Source organism: Typopeltis vanoorti, chromosome 3, assembly GCF_054136105.1.
Source record: "Typopeltis vanoorti isolate ZY-2024b chromosome 3, IOZ_Tvanoo_1.0, whole genome shotgun sequence".
NCBI lineage: Eukaryota > Metazoa > Arthropoda > Arachnida > Uropygi > Thelyphonidae > Typopeltis > Typopeltis vanoorti.
In genome coordinates this window covers 73,613,389-73,629,743 of record NC_143551.1, presented here as the reverse complement: position 1 = coordinate 73,629,743, position 16,355 = coordinate 73,613,389, and the positions used below count along the sequence as shown (strand labels likewise).

Sequence of the window (16,355 nt, the reverse complement as noted above, 5' to 3'; positions counted from 1 at the left end):
AATCATTTCTTTATATAAAATGACTTACAGCATTGCTGGTTTAATATTACCAAGATTTTTTTAATATTAATATTCATTGTATACATATGAAATTCGTTTTTATTTTTGGGAAGAGATACAGTAAATAAATTGTGCACCAAAAAGGGTCAAATATCGTAGAACAGTAAAGGAAATTCCAAATAACGGTAATTAAACTGATTGTTTAGTTACCGTTATTTGGCTAGTATTTGTAAAGCAGTATATACTGTATACAAGTGTATATACCTAATTATATGGTTAAAGTAGTTGTCGCAGTCAGTAAGAATATATTTTTCAATTAATTTATTATTCTTATTTTATGGTTACTCGTTTATTTTAACAAAACCAAAATACTACTGTTTCTATTTTTGTATTTTTTTAGCTTTTAACATAATTGTTTATTTTATTTATATGTTTATTTTGGATTTAATAAATATTTATTTCGCTTTTGATAGATTAATACACATAATGATGCCAAGAAAATTTGAATCTGCAGCTAGTAAAAGAAAACAACTCAGAGAAAATGAAAATCAGCTAAATAATCAAAAGGGAGGAAATTTTTTTTTTCCTGCATTCTGAAAATGAAGAATTTCATAGAACTGAAGTTGTACTTCACACTTCTCGGAATGAAAACGGAACATTGGTATTCTTATCAGAAGGAGATGAAAGTGAAAATGAAGAACATCAAATTGTTGTGGAAAACATAGAAGGAGAGAAAGAAGTAAATGAAACAAATCAAGTGGGTTCTGAAGAAAATTTTCAATTGGAGTCTGTACTTACCAGCAAGCAAGCTATCTCTTATCCTACCAGTATAGCAGTTTATCAAGCATATTTTAATAAACATGCCCCAGAATGTTGGTAAAATCGAAAATTTAAAAAAAGAATACACAGAACGCAATAGAATGTATGTCAAAAATATAAATGAATCACATTTTTACTGTAAAAAGGCAAATGGAACAAAGGAGAAACGAGAGTGGCTAATTTTTTCAGAAACCAGCAAAGCAATTTACTGCTTTGTTTGTAAATTGTTTTCTAAGTCAAATAATAGCTTAATGAACGGTTTTAATGACCGGGGAAATATAACAAGAACCTTATATGATCACGAGCATTCTACTGAGCATATACAAACGATGTGCACATATCACAAAAGAAAATCAAGTTCTGTAAATAGTCGAATTGATCAAACAAATACAATCTGAAGAAAATTATTGGAGAGAGAGGTTTTAAAAAGAATAATAGCTACCATTAAGTTACTGAGTAAACTAGGGCTAGCATTTAAAGGAAATACAAATGATATTTTATCGATTCTTGCGGAAATTATTTATCGTGTTTACATTATTTAAGTGAATTTGATGATTTTTTAAAACATCGCATGAAAATGTATGCCAACTGTGGTTCGGCAGAACAAATTATCTTTCTTACCACACTTGTGATGAATTCATAGTGTTAATAGCTAAAAAACAAGAGAAATATTAATATCAGAAGTTAAGGAAGTTGTTATTTTGCAATAATACTCGATTCAACACCAGACATTGCTCATAATGACCAATTAGCTATGATATTTAGGTATGTTGCCGCAAATTCTGATATTAGAGAAACATTTATCTGGTTCATCAGTATTACACAACATAATTCCTTATATTTAGAAGAGGTAATGTTAAAAAGATTAGAAGAATTATCTTTGGATATAAAAATGTGCAGAGGACAAAGCTATGACAATATGAAAGGTATCTATACAGGTTTACAAGCTAGGCTGAAAAACATACTCCCTCTGCACATTATATACCGTGTTCAAGTCATTCCTTAAATTTAATTGGCAACTATGCCACGGAATCTTGTCCAGAAGCAGTGCAATATTTTTGTTTTATTCAAAATGTATATGATTACTTTTCATCTTCAAGAAGAAGATGGCGTATACTCCTTAAATATTTAGAAAAAAATCTTTAATAGTTAAAAGACTAAGTGAAACGATGTGTCTGCAAGAGCTGACACTATATTGGCTTTGAAACGTGTTTATAAACAAATTAAAGACGGGAAATTATCGATCCAGAGGATCCAGAGACAAGTGACCAAGATGATAGCAGGTCTGTGGAATGAACCTTATGAGAAGAACAGGTTGAAGATTTGTGGGTTGCAAAAATTGGTTGATAGGTGGAAAAGGGTGATATGATTGAGACATTCAAATTACTGAAGGGTTTCTATAAGATTAATCCAGAAGATATTTTTGAGAATTGGACTGGTGGTGGTGGGAGGACTAGGGGCCATACATGGAAGCTGGGCAAGAATGTGGTTAGCAGGGGTGTTAGAGCTAGGTTTTTTACTTGGAGAGTGGTGAATGAGTGGAATAAGCTGCCAGAATCTGTTGTGGGTGCCATGGCTGTGAATGAGTTCAAGGCGAAGTATGATAGATACTCTGTGAATGGTGAATAGTTGTTCTTGATATGATATTAAGGTCTCCCTCGATGAGTCTGTCGACTCCTTGGGGTTGCCTGAAATAATAATAATAAAGACGCATTACTTCAACTATCCATTTCTAATGAATAACATTTTTGGCTAGATGGGTGAAGCAAAATTACTTTTCATATTCCCCCTTTGTCTGTAATGAAAGAACTTTGAATGGAGTGTTTGTGAGCTATATGCTCACCCATTGAGGGCAGTGAAATTAGCCGTGTTCAGGTGAACTTAAGATAAACTTTGATCTTTTATATTTGTAACTTTCCACTTCATTATATTCTGAAGCTTCCTTGATTAACGGGTTTAAATGGTTGCTTGTCTTGGTAAAGAACTTCTCAGCTATATCTAGGAGAAGGGAAGAGATAAGGGATATTAACTTCTCTATGGATCTAGGAGTTTCTAATAAACCAAGGGGCATCCGGAATCATCCTCAGGCACTTATTCTGTAATCTCTGAAGTTTCAGAATGTTTGTATTTGCGGTGTGGCTCCAAGCAGGGAATGCGTAAGTGACGACCGGTCGAATTACCATCTTGTAAATTGTTAATTTTGTTTGTTTGTCCAGTTTACTTTGTCTGTTGATCATAGGGTAGAGCTGTGCTAAGACTTTGGATGTCTTCGAGGTAATGTAACTTATATGTTTGCTGAATAGGAGTTTACTATCAGATCGCTCCAAGATATTTAACTTCAGTCTGCCATGGAATCTTTACTCCCAATAAATAAATGTCCTCCATGCTATGGATTTTGGATTTTCTTTCTAGTAAACAGTATGGCTGAGCTTTTCTGGGGGTTAACTTGGATCCTCCTGTCTTCCATCCACTTTTCTAAAATGTGTATGCTAGTTTGAAGTCTTCTAGTTGCCAGTTTTGGGCTCAGAGATCTTGCCGTCAGTGCAGTATCATTTTCATATAATGCAATGAATGTTGTTCTTGGGTTCAGAGGGATGTCTGCTACGTAGATTGAGAACAGGAGAGGGGCCAGAAGAGATCCCTGAGGTACGCCTGCCAATACCCTGCTTCTGGTCAAAACGGTTTTGCCGACCCTGACCTGCATATATCTGTCTTTCAGGTAAGAGTGGATTATTTTTATTAACTTGATTGGCAAGTTAAATTTTATCAGTTTGTAGAGAAGGCCTTGATGCCATACTTTGTCAAACGCCTTCTCTGCATCGATGAAGATGGCAGCTTTATGGAGTTTCCAGTTATAGCCTTTATTAATGATTTCTACCAGCCGGTGTACTTGTTGAGCTGTACTATGGGCCTTACGGAAGCTGAACTGTTCATTAGGCAAAATTCCTAAGTTATCTGTATCCATTTCTCCTCATGAAAAGCCTATTTCTAAATTAGAGAGCTCATCATTGGCTGAACATTTTGACATACCAGAAACAGCAATTTTAACAATTGTGTGGGACAAAATTATACAACAAATACATGCTACTAGTCAATCTCTACAAGATCCCGATATGGATTTGTTTTTCGCTAATCATTTGTTACAGTCTTTAGTTGGTTTTATTTTAGATATAAGAAATAGTTTGCTGCTGTAAATGAAGAAGGAAATTTATTAACAGATGAGACAAAATTTAAAGATGAAAAGGAAAGAGTTAAAAAACAAAAAAAATGAGTAACGAAGTTTCACAATCTAACAATGAGATTATATTACATGGAAAAAAAATTTTGCTGTGAACACTTTTAATATATTTGCTATAAACTAATTTTGGAAATGAATGAAAGAACAAAAAGCTATTTCGACATATTAGATATGGTTGACATTTTTTTGAAGAAAGATATAGATCAAGACAAGTACAAGACTAGTATTAATAAAATTTTACAAACTTAGGGAACTGATATCGATCCAGAAAAATTTACTGATGAAGTTGAGCAAATTTTTAATAATGATAAAGGAAGAAAATTCTTCAATTAAAAATATACACAAATTTATAAACGATGGGTTAAGGTCTACTTTTCCGAATGTAGAAACAATTTTAAAAATATTTTTGTGACGATGCCTATTTCAAATGTAAGTGCTGAACGCTCATTTTCAGTGTTGAAACGAATAAAAAATTATTTAAGTAGCAACTTGCACAAAAATAAAAGAAGTTACCTGTTGTTATTATGCATTCAATCAGATGTAATGGACTCAATTAATTATGATATTATAGATATATTTGCTAAAACTAAAGCCAGAAAAAAAATTTTGTTATTAATTTTTTTATTTAAATTTGAACTGATTTATTTTTATACTTTTTTTTAAATGCAAATATATGTATACCAGTGTTGTATTGTGTTATTAAAATGAGTTATTATGGAAATGTTGACTTTTATTTTCAATAAACTAAAAAAATGCTTATTTTTGAGTCCTCATAATGATGTTGTGCCTAGAGCCTCCAAAAGTATAAATGCGGCCCTAATCATGTGGCAGGACATGTACAATCTTCACCTTCTTGCTCATCTTTTTCCCTTTTTGCAACAATTCCTTCATATCCTCCCTCATGGAATACTTCTCATATCTTGGGTCATTAGTACCAACCAAGAAAATTATTTTTTCTCAATTTACCTTTCTGTATCTGGATGGTATCACTAATATTATTAATTTTTGCACCAGGAAACAGGATTTTGTTGCTCTTTCATTAAGTACTCCTCTGATCATAAGAATCTTCATACAGATTTTTGGAGATTCGTTATAGAGATTCGCTATTAAGAGGTGTGATAGTTGAGAGTTTAACGAAATCGTACCAGCCGGGTGCGAACATAAAGGACGTCAGCGAATCTATTCAAGTGCAAAAACAGAGGGTGAAAGAGATGATAATCATAGCAGGAACAAATGATTTGAAAGAAGACAAAATGGAAATGATAGAGGATGTCAGGGAATTACTTGAGGTAGCAAAAGAGAAGAGTCAGAGAGTTAGGATTGTGAGTATTTTGCTGCAGTATGACAGTGAAGTGTTTAGAAGGAGGGCCATAATTGCCAATGACTTTATGCGTGGGTTATGCATGGAGAGTGGTGTGGAATTTGTGTATGTGCGGAGTGAGTTCGATGGGTGAAAGGATTTATATAAGATGGATGGGTTTCATTTGAATGGAATTGGTATACGGAGGCTTGAAAAAGTGTTGATGAATGATGTGGATGTACAGACCCAGGGAAACTAGATTTATTAAGGGGTGGGGAGTAGATATGCAGACTTTAGGGAGGCAGTTGAGTGTATGAATGAGTATAATATGCCTGAGCGAGTATGAAGGACAACAGATCAGAATGGGATAGTTAGTATAAGGCATCAAAATAGGGATGGGACTAATGGGCTTCTGCAATTCATGTACACTAATGCCAGGAGTATTAGGAACAAGAAGGAAGAGTTTTTGGCCTTTGTTGGCACTTCCAGGCTACAGGTTCTTGGTATTAGTGAAACATGGTTGACAGAAGATGATAAAGCTAGTGGGATTGAATGCGACGGGTATAGCATGTTCAGGAGTGACAGGGAGAATAAAAAGGGGGGGAGTAGTGTTATTGACGATAGCTGATGAGTTGCAGCTAAGGAGTATAGAAGTTGAACTGCAGGATAGAGAAAAGAGCACATTTGAGGCTATTTGGTGTGAGATAGAGTCTAGCAGAACAAAATATACAATTGGGTGCTGCTATAGACCAGGTGATGGAATAGATGGTGGGGATAGTATGCATAGGCAAATAGAAGAAATGAGTGGAAGGAGGGTAATTATTATAGGTGATTTCAATTATGGTAACATTGACTGGAAAGAGGAGAGGGCACATGGGAGGAAGGAATTGGATTTTATGCGGTTATTAAAGGATAACTATCTGCGACAGCATGTAGTGGAAAATACTAGGAGGCAGAGCGTGCTTGACCTAGTAATTGCATCTGAGAATGTGGCTGTAATGAACATGACCATTTTGCCACCAATTGGTGAGAGTGGTCATAAGGTCATGACTTGGGAGGTGGCTAAAGGAGGTGAATTTACAATTAAGAGAGGGTACGTGTGGAATTACCTGGCTGGTAAGTATGACAAGCATAGGAGTGTGCTTGGCTCAGTGCTATGGCATGTAAAACTGCAAGGGCTGGATGTTGATAGTGCATGGTAGGTGGTTAAGAAGTGTTTGCAGGAGGCAATGGTTAACTGTATACCAAAAGTCCGAATAATAAATCATGTACGGGTTAAATGTATGAATAACACTATTAAGCTTGAGCTGCAAAAAAAGAAACAATTGTGGAGGGAATTTAAGGAGAAAGGTAACCAGCAGGTACAGGATCAGTATAAAGCTCAGGCCAGGATGGAAACAAGGGTGGTAAGAAAAGCAAAAGCTAAAGAGAATCCAAAACAGTTTTTTCAATATGTTGCAAGTAAAAGGAAAAATGTTCATGGCAAAATGATTTTAAAAAATGCTGAGTGTAGGGAGTTAACCGAATCAGTCGATATAGTGGAATTACTGAACGAGCATTTTGCAAGAGTATATCATCCAGGTGGTGACATTGCAGGAATGGAAGAACCAACTTATACAGCTTATACTTGAATTATGATGAATGAAGTAGAGGTAACTAGTCTATTACAGAACCTCAATGTCAATACATCTGTGGGATTGGATGGTATACCAGCACGTGTCATACGTGAAGCAGCTAAAGAATTGTCAGTGCCCTTGACCATTTTGTTTAATTTGAGCCTCGTGTCTCGGTCAGTCCAAAGGGGGTGGAAAGAGGGGAAAATAGTTCCGCTGCATAAAGGTGGTTCCAAGGCTGCTGTTGAAAATTACCGGCCAATCTGCATAACAGGAATCATTATCAGGGTCTTGGAGAAAATAGTCAAGAGGAAAATACAAGATTGAATAGATGAAAATGGGATATTGTATCGCGGACAGCATGGTTTTGTGAAGGATAGGCCATGCCTCAGTACCTTGCTCACGTATTATAACACAGTGATGGCTGAACTGGATAAGGGTAATGGCTTTACAGTGATTCTACTGGACCTTGCTAAGGCCTTTGACAGGATACCATATGGAATTCTAATCAGTAAATTGCAGCATATGGGGATGGATATAGGGTTGGTGAGATGGATAGGATGGTGGTTGATGGAGAGATATCAGAGAGTGGTTTATTCAGGAGTAGAGTCCACAAGACGGCCTGTGACTAGTGGTGTGCCACAAGGATCTGTTCTTGGACTACTGCTGTTTAATTTGTTCATTAATGATATAGGAAAGGATCTGAGAGGAACAGTTCATTTGTTTGCGAATGATGCAAAGTTGGGTAGGGCAATAGTGAATAGAGATGATGTCAAAATTTTGCAGGATGATTTGGATAGATTGGAGGTCTGGGCTACGGAGAATGGATGTCAATTTAATATGGCAAAATGTAAGGTTATACATTTTGGGGTGAAAATATTAGCAGCAGTTTACTACATTGGTGGATCTGTATTCCAGGAAATTGATGAGGCACGAGATTTAGGAGTGTTGGTGTATAAGGAGTTGAAGTTTAGGGGGCACATTGCAAAAGTGGCTAAATCAGCTCATCAAATCACTTGCTTGCTGAAGAATACGTTGACAAGCAGAGACTAGCAGGTTATTGTTCCTCTGTATCGAGGCATGATAAGACCTCATCTCGACTACTGTGCCCAGATTTGGTTACCTAGGTTTCTTCTTGATGGGGAGGAGGTTGAGAGGATCCAGATGTGAGTGACCAAGATGATAGCAGGTCTGTGGAATGAACCTTATGAGAGCAGGTTGAGGATTTGTGGATTGCAAAAATTGGTTGATAGACGGAGGAGGAGAGATATGATTGAGACATTCAAATTACTGAAGGGTTTCTGTAAAATTAATTCAGAAGATATTTTTGAGAACATGGCTGGTTGTGGGAGGACTAGGGGACATCCATGGAAACTGGGCAAAATTGTTGTTTGTAAGGTTGTTAGAGCTGGGTTCTTTACTTTTAGAGTGGTGAATGAGTGGAATGGGCTGGCAGAGTCTGTGGTGGATGCTGTGACAGTGAATGAGTTTAAGGTGAGGTATGATAGATACTGTATGAATGTCGAATTGTTGTGATGAACATGATTTGGGGCCTCCCTCGATGAGTCTAAGGAATCCCTGGAGTTGCCCATAATAATAAGAATAATAATAATAAATTTTTCTTCTGACCTTCTTTCACTCATTTATTGATGTGATCTCGATTCATTTCCTGGACCTCGTGCTTCTTTCTCATCTCTGCCTTGCTGATCTCGATGTTTCTGCATGTTTTTGATTTCGTGCATTGTCCTGTGCATTATAACATGCAAGCTTCTTATTTCTTTATTTAAGTATATTTTGTTTCTCCTGTACTTCCACAACCACACTTTCAACATGAATTTTCACATTAACATTTTCTGGTCTACTGTCGATACTGTCTATTTCAATAACACATGCTTCATTATCTCCATCTAACTGACACTCACTCTTAAAACACTTGCTACGTACTTGTTCACAATTTCGCTCTCCTTCCATAATTTCTTTAGCTTTTACATCTCTTTCTCTCTCTCTCTCTCTCTCTCTCTCACACACACACACACATATGCAATGAACAAAATCATGTAAATCCAGTTCATTCAACAATGATGTCTTCTGCCATTGTTCTACCACACATTGGTGTATACCAATAATATTGAATTTAAACAAAAATACATGGTTTAATTAAAACTAAATAACTCATTCTATCACATATCCATGTGAAACAAAAAACTACAGTGAATTGACATATTCTTTCAGCACTACTTCTTATCAGTATCTATCGTGTACAAACAATGTGGATTATTTGCCAGCCTGGTTGTCCGAGTGGTTAGCGTATCTGCTCTCCAGCCACCGGGTTTAAATCCTGCCGTTAACATTACATGGGCATGGATGTTTGTGATTATTTGTGAAAATACTAGTGATGATGGTTAGCAGTAGATGGTGTTGGTGTAGATGATGAATGTAGTTGTAGTTGGTGGAGACGGAGAATGGTTGAGTAGGTGCCCTCCCTCGATGAGTCTTTGGACTCCCTGGAGGTGTTACGTAATAATAATAATAATAATTTTTTGTGATGACTATGCAACTCCATCTTCAGTTAATTGACCATTCCATTATATAACCCAAAGATTAATTTCCTCCTGCAGTAAGATAATTGAGGGATTTCTGTATAGAAGCAACTCGCACTAAATATTTACACCTTTATGATCATTTCAATATAAGAGAAATTTTAATTTTTAAAATGAAAAAAAAATGCTTGAGGAATTGAAAGTCAGAAAATAAATTGACCAAAGTAAAACTAGTCTATTATGAGGGTCTCATGTATACAAACATTCAGCTATCTCCAAAAAAATTGTGTCAGAAAGAGAAAATAAAAAAGCTATTTACTGAGAGCTCAGCCCTTCATCAAGGTGGAATGGTTAATTATTATAATTTTATTCTTCTAATCCTTTAAATTCATTTGTATTATAATTATTACCAATAATCAAGATATCTTTACTTTAAAAACATCTACTTTTTCCATCTTTTTTAATATATATTTAACTCTCATTTTTTTAGCTTGCCCAGGATGTGGAATGGGAGAATTTCAATGCTCTAAAATTCACATATGTGATGCATCCTGTGGATATATAACATCAATTTCATATCCTTTAGCATATGAAAATAATTATCGATGTCATTGGTTAATTAAAGCATCATCATCCCACTTTATTAACATTACATTTCATGATTTTGATGTCATTGGTGGTGAAAATTGTGTACATGATTATCTTGATATATATGATGGTGAAATTAGCTCAAAAGAAAACTTAATTGGGAGGTTTTGCAATAGCAAAAGACCACCACAGCATATTGTCTCAAGCTGGAATGTTCTTTTGCTGGAATTTTTTTCTGATAGTGAAGTTTCTGCCCGAGGATTTGCAATATCCTATATTTCACAACAGTTTCAAGTTCCTTCTGAACTTTATAATTCATCTGATGGTATGTATTAATTTTTTTCTCATTTCCTATGTATATATATATATGTGTGTGTGTGTGTGTGTGTGTACACTGAGTTAGCTTTGTATTAGGATCCCCCCCTCCGATTTGCATATTCAGCATGTCATACATGAAACGGCTAAAGTCAGTGCCCTTGACCATTTTGTTTAATTTGAGTCTCGGGTCTGGGTTAGTCCCAAGGGGGTGGAAAGAGGGGAAAATAGTTCACTGCATAAAGGAGGTTCCAAGACTGCAGTTGCAAATTACCGAATTGATCAGCATATCAGGAGTCATTGTCAAGGTCTTGGAGAAAGTAGTCAAGAGAAAAATACAGGAATGGATAGATGAAAATGGGATACTGTATAGGAGACGGCGTGGTTTTTGTGAAGAGTAGATCATGCCTCACTAATGTGCTTACGTTTTATGACACAGTGACGGCTGAACTGGATAAGGGTAATGGGTATACAGTTATAGTGCTGGACCTTGCTAAGGTCTTTGACAGGACACCACATGGAATTCTAATCAGTAAACTGAAGCATATGGGGATGGATATAGGGTTAGTGAGATGGATAGGAGGGTGGTTGATGGAGAGATATCAGAGAGTGGTTTATTCAGGGGTAGAGTCCAAAAGATGACATGTGACTAGTGGTGTGCCACAGGGTTCTGTTCTTGGACCACTACTATTTAATTTCTTCATTAACGATATAGGAAAGGATTTGAGAGGAACAGTTCATTTGTTTGCGAATGATGCAAAGTTGGGTAGAGCAATAGTGAATGCACATGATGTCAAAATTTTCCAGGATGATTTGGATAGTTTGGAGGAGTGGGCTAAGGAGAATGGATGTCAATTTAATGTGGCAAAACGAAGGGTTATGCAATTTGGGGTGAAATGATTAGCAGCAGTATACCACATTGGTGGAACTGTACTCCAGGAGATTGACAAGGCTAGGGATTTGGGAGTGTTGGTGGATAGGGAATTGAAGTTTAGGGGGAACATTGCAAAAGTGGCTAAATCAGCCGATCAAATCACTTGGTTACTGAAGAATACTTTGACGAGCAGAGACAAGCAAGTTATTGTTCCTCTATGGAGCCTTAATAAGCCCCCATCTTGACTACTGTGCCCAGATTTGGGTGCCAGGGTTTCTTCTTGATGGAGAGGAGGTGGAGAGGATCCAGAGGCGAGAGACCATGATGATAGCAGGTCTATGGAATGAACCTTATGAGAACAGGTTGAAGATTTGTGGGTTGCAAAATTGGTTGATAGGCAGAGGAGGGGTGATATGATTGAGACATTCAAATTACTAATTACTGAAGGGTTTCTATAAGATTAATTCAGAGGATATTTTTGAGAACAGGACTGGTGGTGGGAAGACTAGGGGCCATCCATGGAAACTGGGCAAGAGTGTGGTTAGCAAGGGTGTTAGAGCTAGTTTTTTACTTGGAGAGTGGTGAATGAGTGGAATAAGCTGCCAGAATCTGTTGTGGTGCCATGACTGTGAATGAGTTCAAGGCGATATATGATAGATACTGTGTGAATGTTGAATAATTGTTCTTGACATGATATTAGGGTCTCCCTCGATGAGTCTAAGTACTCCTTGGAGGTGCCCGTAATAATAATGATAACGAAGTACAATGTGATATCAATGTCACACGTGGCTACTATAATTGAGCACGTCCTTTGTACATAATCAGTAAATGTTTGCCAGTAATGGAGAAACATGGTGATGTAAGCCAATCTGACCGCAAGCAGATAGTTGAGGCCAGGAGGGCGGGGTGACAGTATTTCGGAAACAGCAGCATTTGTTTTGGTCCTCTATCAAGGTCCTGAATCAAGGATGTACCAGGACTCGATTAACCATGAACAGACATCCAGCAGAAGGGCCCACATTGGTCAGCTATATGCATGGTTGCTCCTAGAGGTGAGCATCAAGTGTCATGATTGGTTTCTCAGCAATGATATGTAACAGTCACATAGCTCAGCCATCAATACAACAGTGGCACAGTTCGATCCATTTCTACATGCACCGTGCTCTGTATCTTGCTTCATCTGTGGTTCCACAGCCAGAGACCACCAATAACCCATGATGACGGCCACATATTGCAAACAATGCCCTGCATGGGCCAAAGAAAGTTGGCAGTGGACCCTCGGCAGATGGAAGAAGGTTGCCTGGATTGATGAGTCCCATTTCCTATGTACCTCTCGTGGAAAGGCTTAGACATTGATTATGCATTTTTAATAAATAGCTTAAGGAAATTACAACGTGTACTAGGATATACATTAAAATAAATTTTAATACACTTCCAATATTTCGGCAATGTCACATTACCATTTTCACAGGAACTTAAAAACAAGACACGTGCATGCAAGCAAAACAAACAGTAAATGAGGATGAAGCAGGAAGCTATTCTTTCTCCTAAAATTCCTGATGGTGCTCCCTAGTGGGCAATGTTGGTATTTTTGGGCGATTGGGCTGAAGGTCTTCTGATGTAGGTTTCCCAAATTTGGGGCAGTCTCATGCAACCAAATTTGTTGAGGTTTTGATTGTTTCTTAGGGCTGAGGCTGATTCCACGAAAAGCCTTTCGTATTTGAATTTACTACGGTGTATTATCGTGGCTTTCTTCCACCGTATTCTTTGGCAGGTATCCAGCGCATGGTCTACAAGACCAGAGTACATCCGGTATTGGTGAAACCGGATGTAGTCCTTGTGTTCTGAAATTCTGATATTAGATGTCCTGCCTGTTTGGCCAAAGTAGGTCAGCTTACAGCTGCAAGGGACCTGGTATACATTAAGTAGGTCTAGTGGGGAGAGGTTGGTCTTTAGTAGAGCGGATAAGGGATGCCAGATTTTTATATTGTCTGTAACAAGAAGTTGTCATGTTTTTTTAGGATTTTTGTAATTTTTTCTGAGGTGCCTCGGATATAGGGTATGGTGATGGATTTAGAGTAATCCTTGTTGTGAGGGGGGGGGGGGTATTGGTTTCAATATTTTTTGGATTTTTTGGGGGGGAGTAGCCATTGGCTGAGAAAGTGTTGAGAATGTGGTTTAGTTCTGTGGTTAAGGCATTGTCATTTGAACAGATAAATTTAGCCATGTTGTGTAGTGTCTTAATGACTCCATATTGTTGTGAGGGTTGGTGGTGGGATTGTTAGTGAATGTATCTGCCTGTATGGGTGGGTTTTCTGTAGACTGAGAAAACCAAGGTTCCATCAGGCTGGCAGGTGACTAGTGTGTCTAAGAAAGGAAGGCAGTTGTTTTTTTCTTCTTCCAGGGTGAATTTGATTCTGGGGTGTTGGTTGTGTAAGTGTGTTAGGAAGGAGAGGAGTGCATCAGAGCCATGTGGCCAAATAGCAAAGATATCATCAACAAAGTAACGAAGACATATGGTTGGTTTTTGTGGGGTGGGGAAGAGTTTAAGGCTTTCTCTTCAAACATCTTCATATAAAAGTTGGCCAAGGGTGGGGAGAGTGGAGAACCCATGGCTGTCCCCTCTATGGATGAATTACTCTAAATCCATCACCATACCCTATATCTGAGGCACCTTGGAAAAAATTACAAAAATCCTAAAAAAACATGACTTAACTTCTTGTTACAGACCATATAAAAAATTGGCATCCCTTATCTGCTCTACTAAAGACCCCCCCCCCCCCCTAGGCCTACCTGGTGTATACCAGGTCCCTTGCAGCTGTAAGCTGTCCTACTTTGGCCAAACAGGCAGGACAGCTAATATCAGAATTTCAGAACACAAGGACTACATCCGGTTTCACCAATACAGCCACTCTGGTCTTGCAGATCATGCGCTGGATACCTGCCATAGAATACGGTGGAAGAAAGCCACAATAATACACCGTAGTAAATTCAAATATGAAAGACTTTTTGTGGAATCAGCCTCAGCCCTAAGAACCAATCCCAACCTCAACAAATTTGGTTGCATGAGACTGTCCCAAATTTGGGAAACCTACATCAGAAAACCTTCAGCCCAATTGCCCAAGAATACCAACATTGCCTGCTGGGGGGGGGGCACCATCAGGACTTTTAGGAGAAAGAATAGCTTCCTGCTTCTTGCTCATTTACTGTTTGTTGTGCTTGCGTGCACATGTCTTGTTTTAAGTTCCTGTGAAAATGGCAACGTGATGTTGCCGAAATATTACAACATATATCCTAGTATACGTTTTAATTTCCTTAAGCTATTTAGTAAAAATTCCTATTGCACCATGCTGATGGCCATGTTTGCATTTGGCATAAAGAGCATGAAGTCCTATCTCCTGGTTGTATAGTTGGGGTACAACAGGCTTGCTGAAGTGATGTATGGTCTGTGCAGCTTTTTTTCCTGAAACACCCTAGGTCCATTGGTTATCATCGCAAACAACAAATGGTGATGATGACACAAGGATCTGTTAGCCAACCATCTCTATCCATCCATAACTGCATGAGATCTACCCCAACCACAGTGCCATCTTTCAATAGGTCAATGCAACTTATCATTGGGCTCATACAACTACTGAGTGGTTGGAGGAACATGACATCGAATTTGCACGATTGCCTTGCCCCCCCCCCCCCCCCCCCCAACCTCCACTTACTGTAACCCAATTGAACACATATGTGGGGATATGCTAAAATGGTGTGTGAAAACTGCTGATTCTCCTACACAGAATGATCATGAACTGATGGAGTTGTAGCAGACATGGCTTGAGTTATTCATGGTGGATGTTGGTGAATGTAGTAATCTGTTCCTGAGCATCTGCAAACTGTGATTGCAAAGAGAGGTAGAGCAACGTATTATTAGGTGGGTGTTCCTAATGCAACGCTGTGTGTGTGTGTGTGTGCATGCACACACACACACACACACACATATATATATATATAGTACTTTTCTTTTGAGTATTTAGTAATGAGTATTTTTGTAATGTATTTATTTTAGGTAACTTAAAGAGTAGATTGACAGTGTATACTACGAATAAAACATAATGTTAAAGTTGCATAAAGGAATGTAGATAATAGATGTTTAAAAAGGAGGTGAGGGTGGGAGAGGGAATTTTATCATTATACATGACTTAATCAAATCAATAGTCTCATTTCAAGAATCACCACTGGACCACTAATACATCACTCATTGTTCCTTAAACGCATTCACACTTTCTGCACAGTACCCTCCAGTAATGCATTTGACTCATTCACTATGCTTCATTACTCTCTTTACCACGCACCTTACTTCCTCTCTCTCTTTCTCTGTCCAATGGGTAATCTATTCTATATTAATCTAATGAAATCTCCTTACTAGCTTAAACATCTATCAGATTACTTCTGTTTATTCATCAAGCTCTGCAATTTACACTCCAGCACCAAATGTCTTCATAAGAATATTCCAGAATCATGATATTGTCCGAGTTTCTCCTCTTTGAGTGCCTTGTAGAATTTCATCATCACTATAGAAACTAAATAGAAACACTCCAGCACCAAATGTCTTCATAAGAATATTCCAGAGTCATGATATTGTTTGAGTTACTCCTCTTTGAGTGGCTTGTAGAATTTCATTCTCAACTTCCTTAAGTAGAGTTTTTCAGTATAGCACAGCATTATGCTTCTGCACTCTAGAGTGTCTTGCACTTATTAACATAAAAAAAACAACAACCCTACTTTCCAAGTTAGCAGACTACATAAATTTGTGTTACTTCTTTTGTCTTCCCAATTTTTGCATAATCATCAAAAACTGAATTTGTCTGATAACTTTCATACCACATGCAATCACCACAAAAAAAGTTGAACAAAATTAGCCAAAGAAGAGATTTCCTCACATCGTATTAGTTACTGTCCTTTTTTGAGACACTACTCTCGAATACAAAACTTGTTGATGTCTATCAAACAGTTTGACCAAATGCTGTTGTGATGTCCAAAAATATTGCTTTAAATATGAATCTGTCCTTTTCAGTACATA

At 37.5% G+C, this 16,355-nt stretch overlaps 1 protein-coding gene across 2 annotated transcripts in view; it reads left to right on the top strand.

Annotated features, from left to right (window-relative positions):
* Positions 1 to 16,355, top strand: part of LOC150108267 (uncharacterized) — a 709,268-nt gene that overhangs the window by 156,581 nt on the left and 536,332 nt on the right. For both annotated transcript variants that reach the window (XR_016548127.1, XM_090390670.1), the window contains exon 17: positions 10,001 to 10,423. Coding sequence is in view for 1 of the 2 variants with exons in the window: in XM_090390670.1 (XP_090246796.1) it covers positions 10,001 to 10,423 (423 nt within the window). In the remaining variant the exon portion in view is untranslated. The remainder of the gene's footprint in view (positions 1 to 10,000; positions 10,424 to 16,355) is intronic.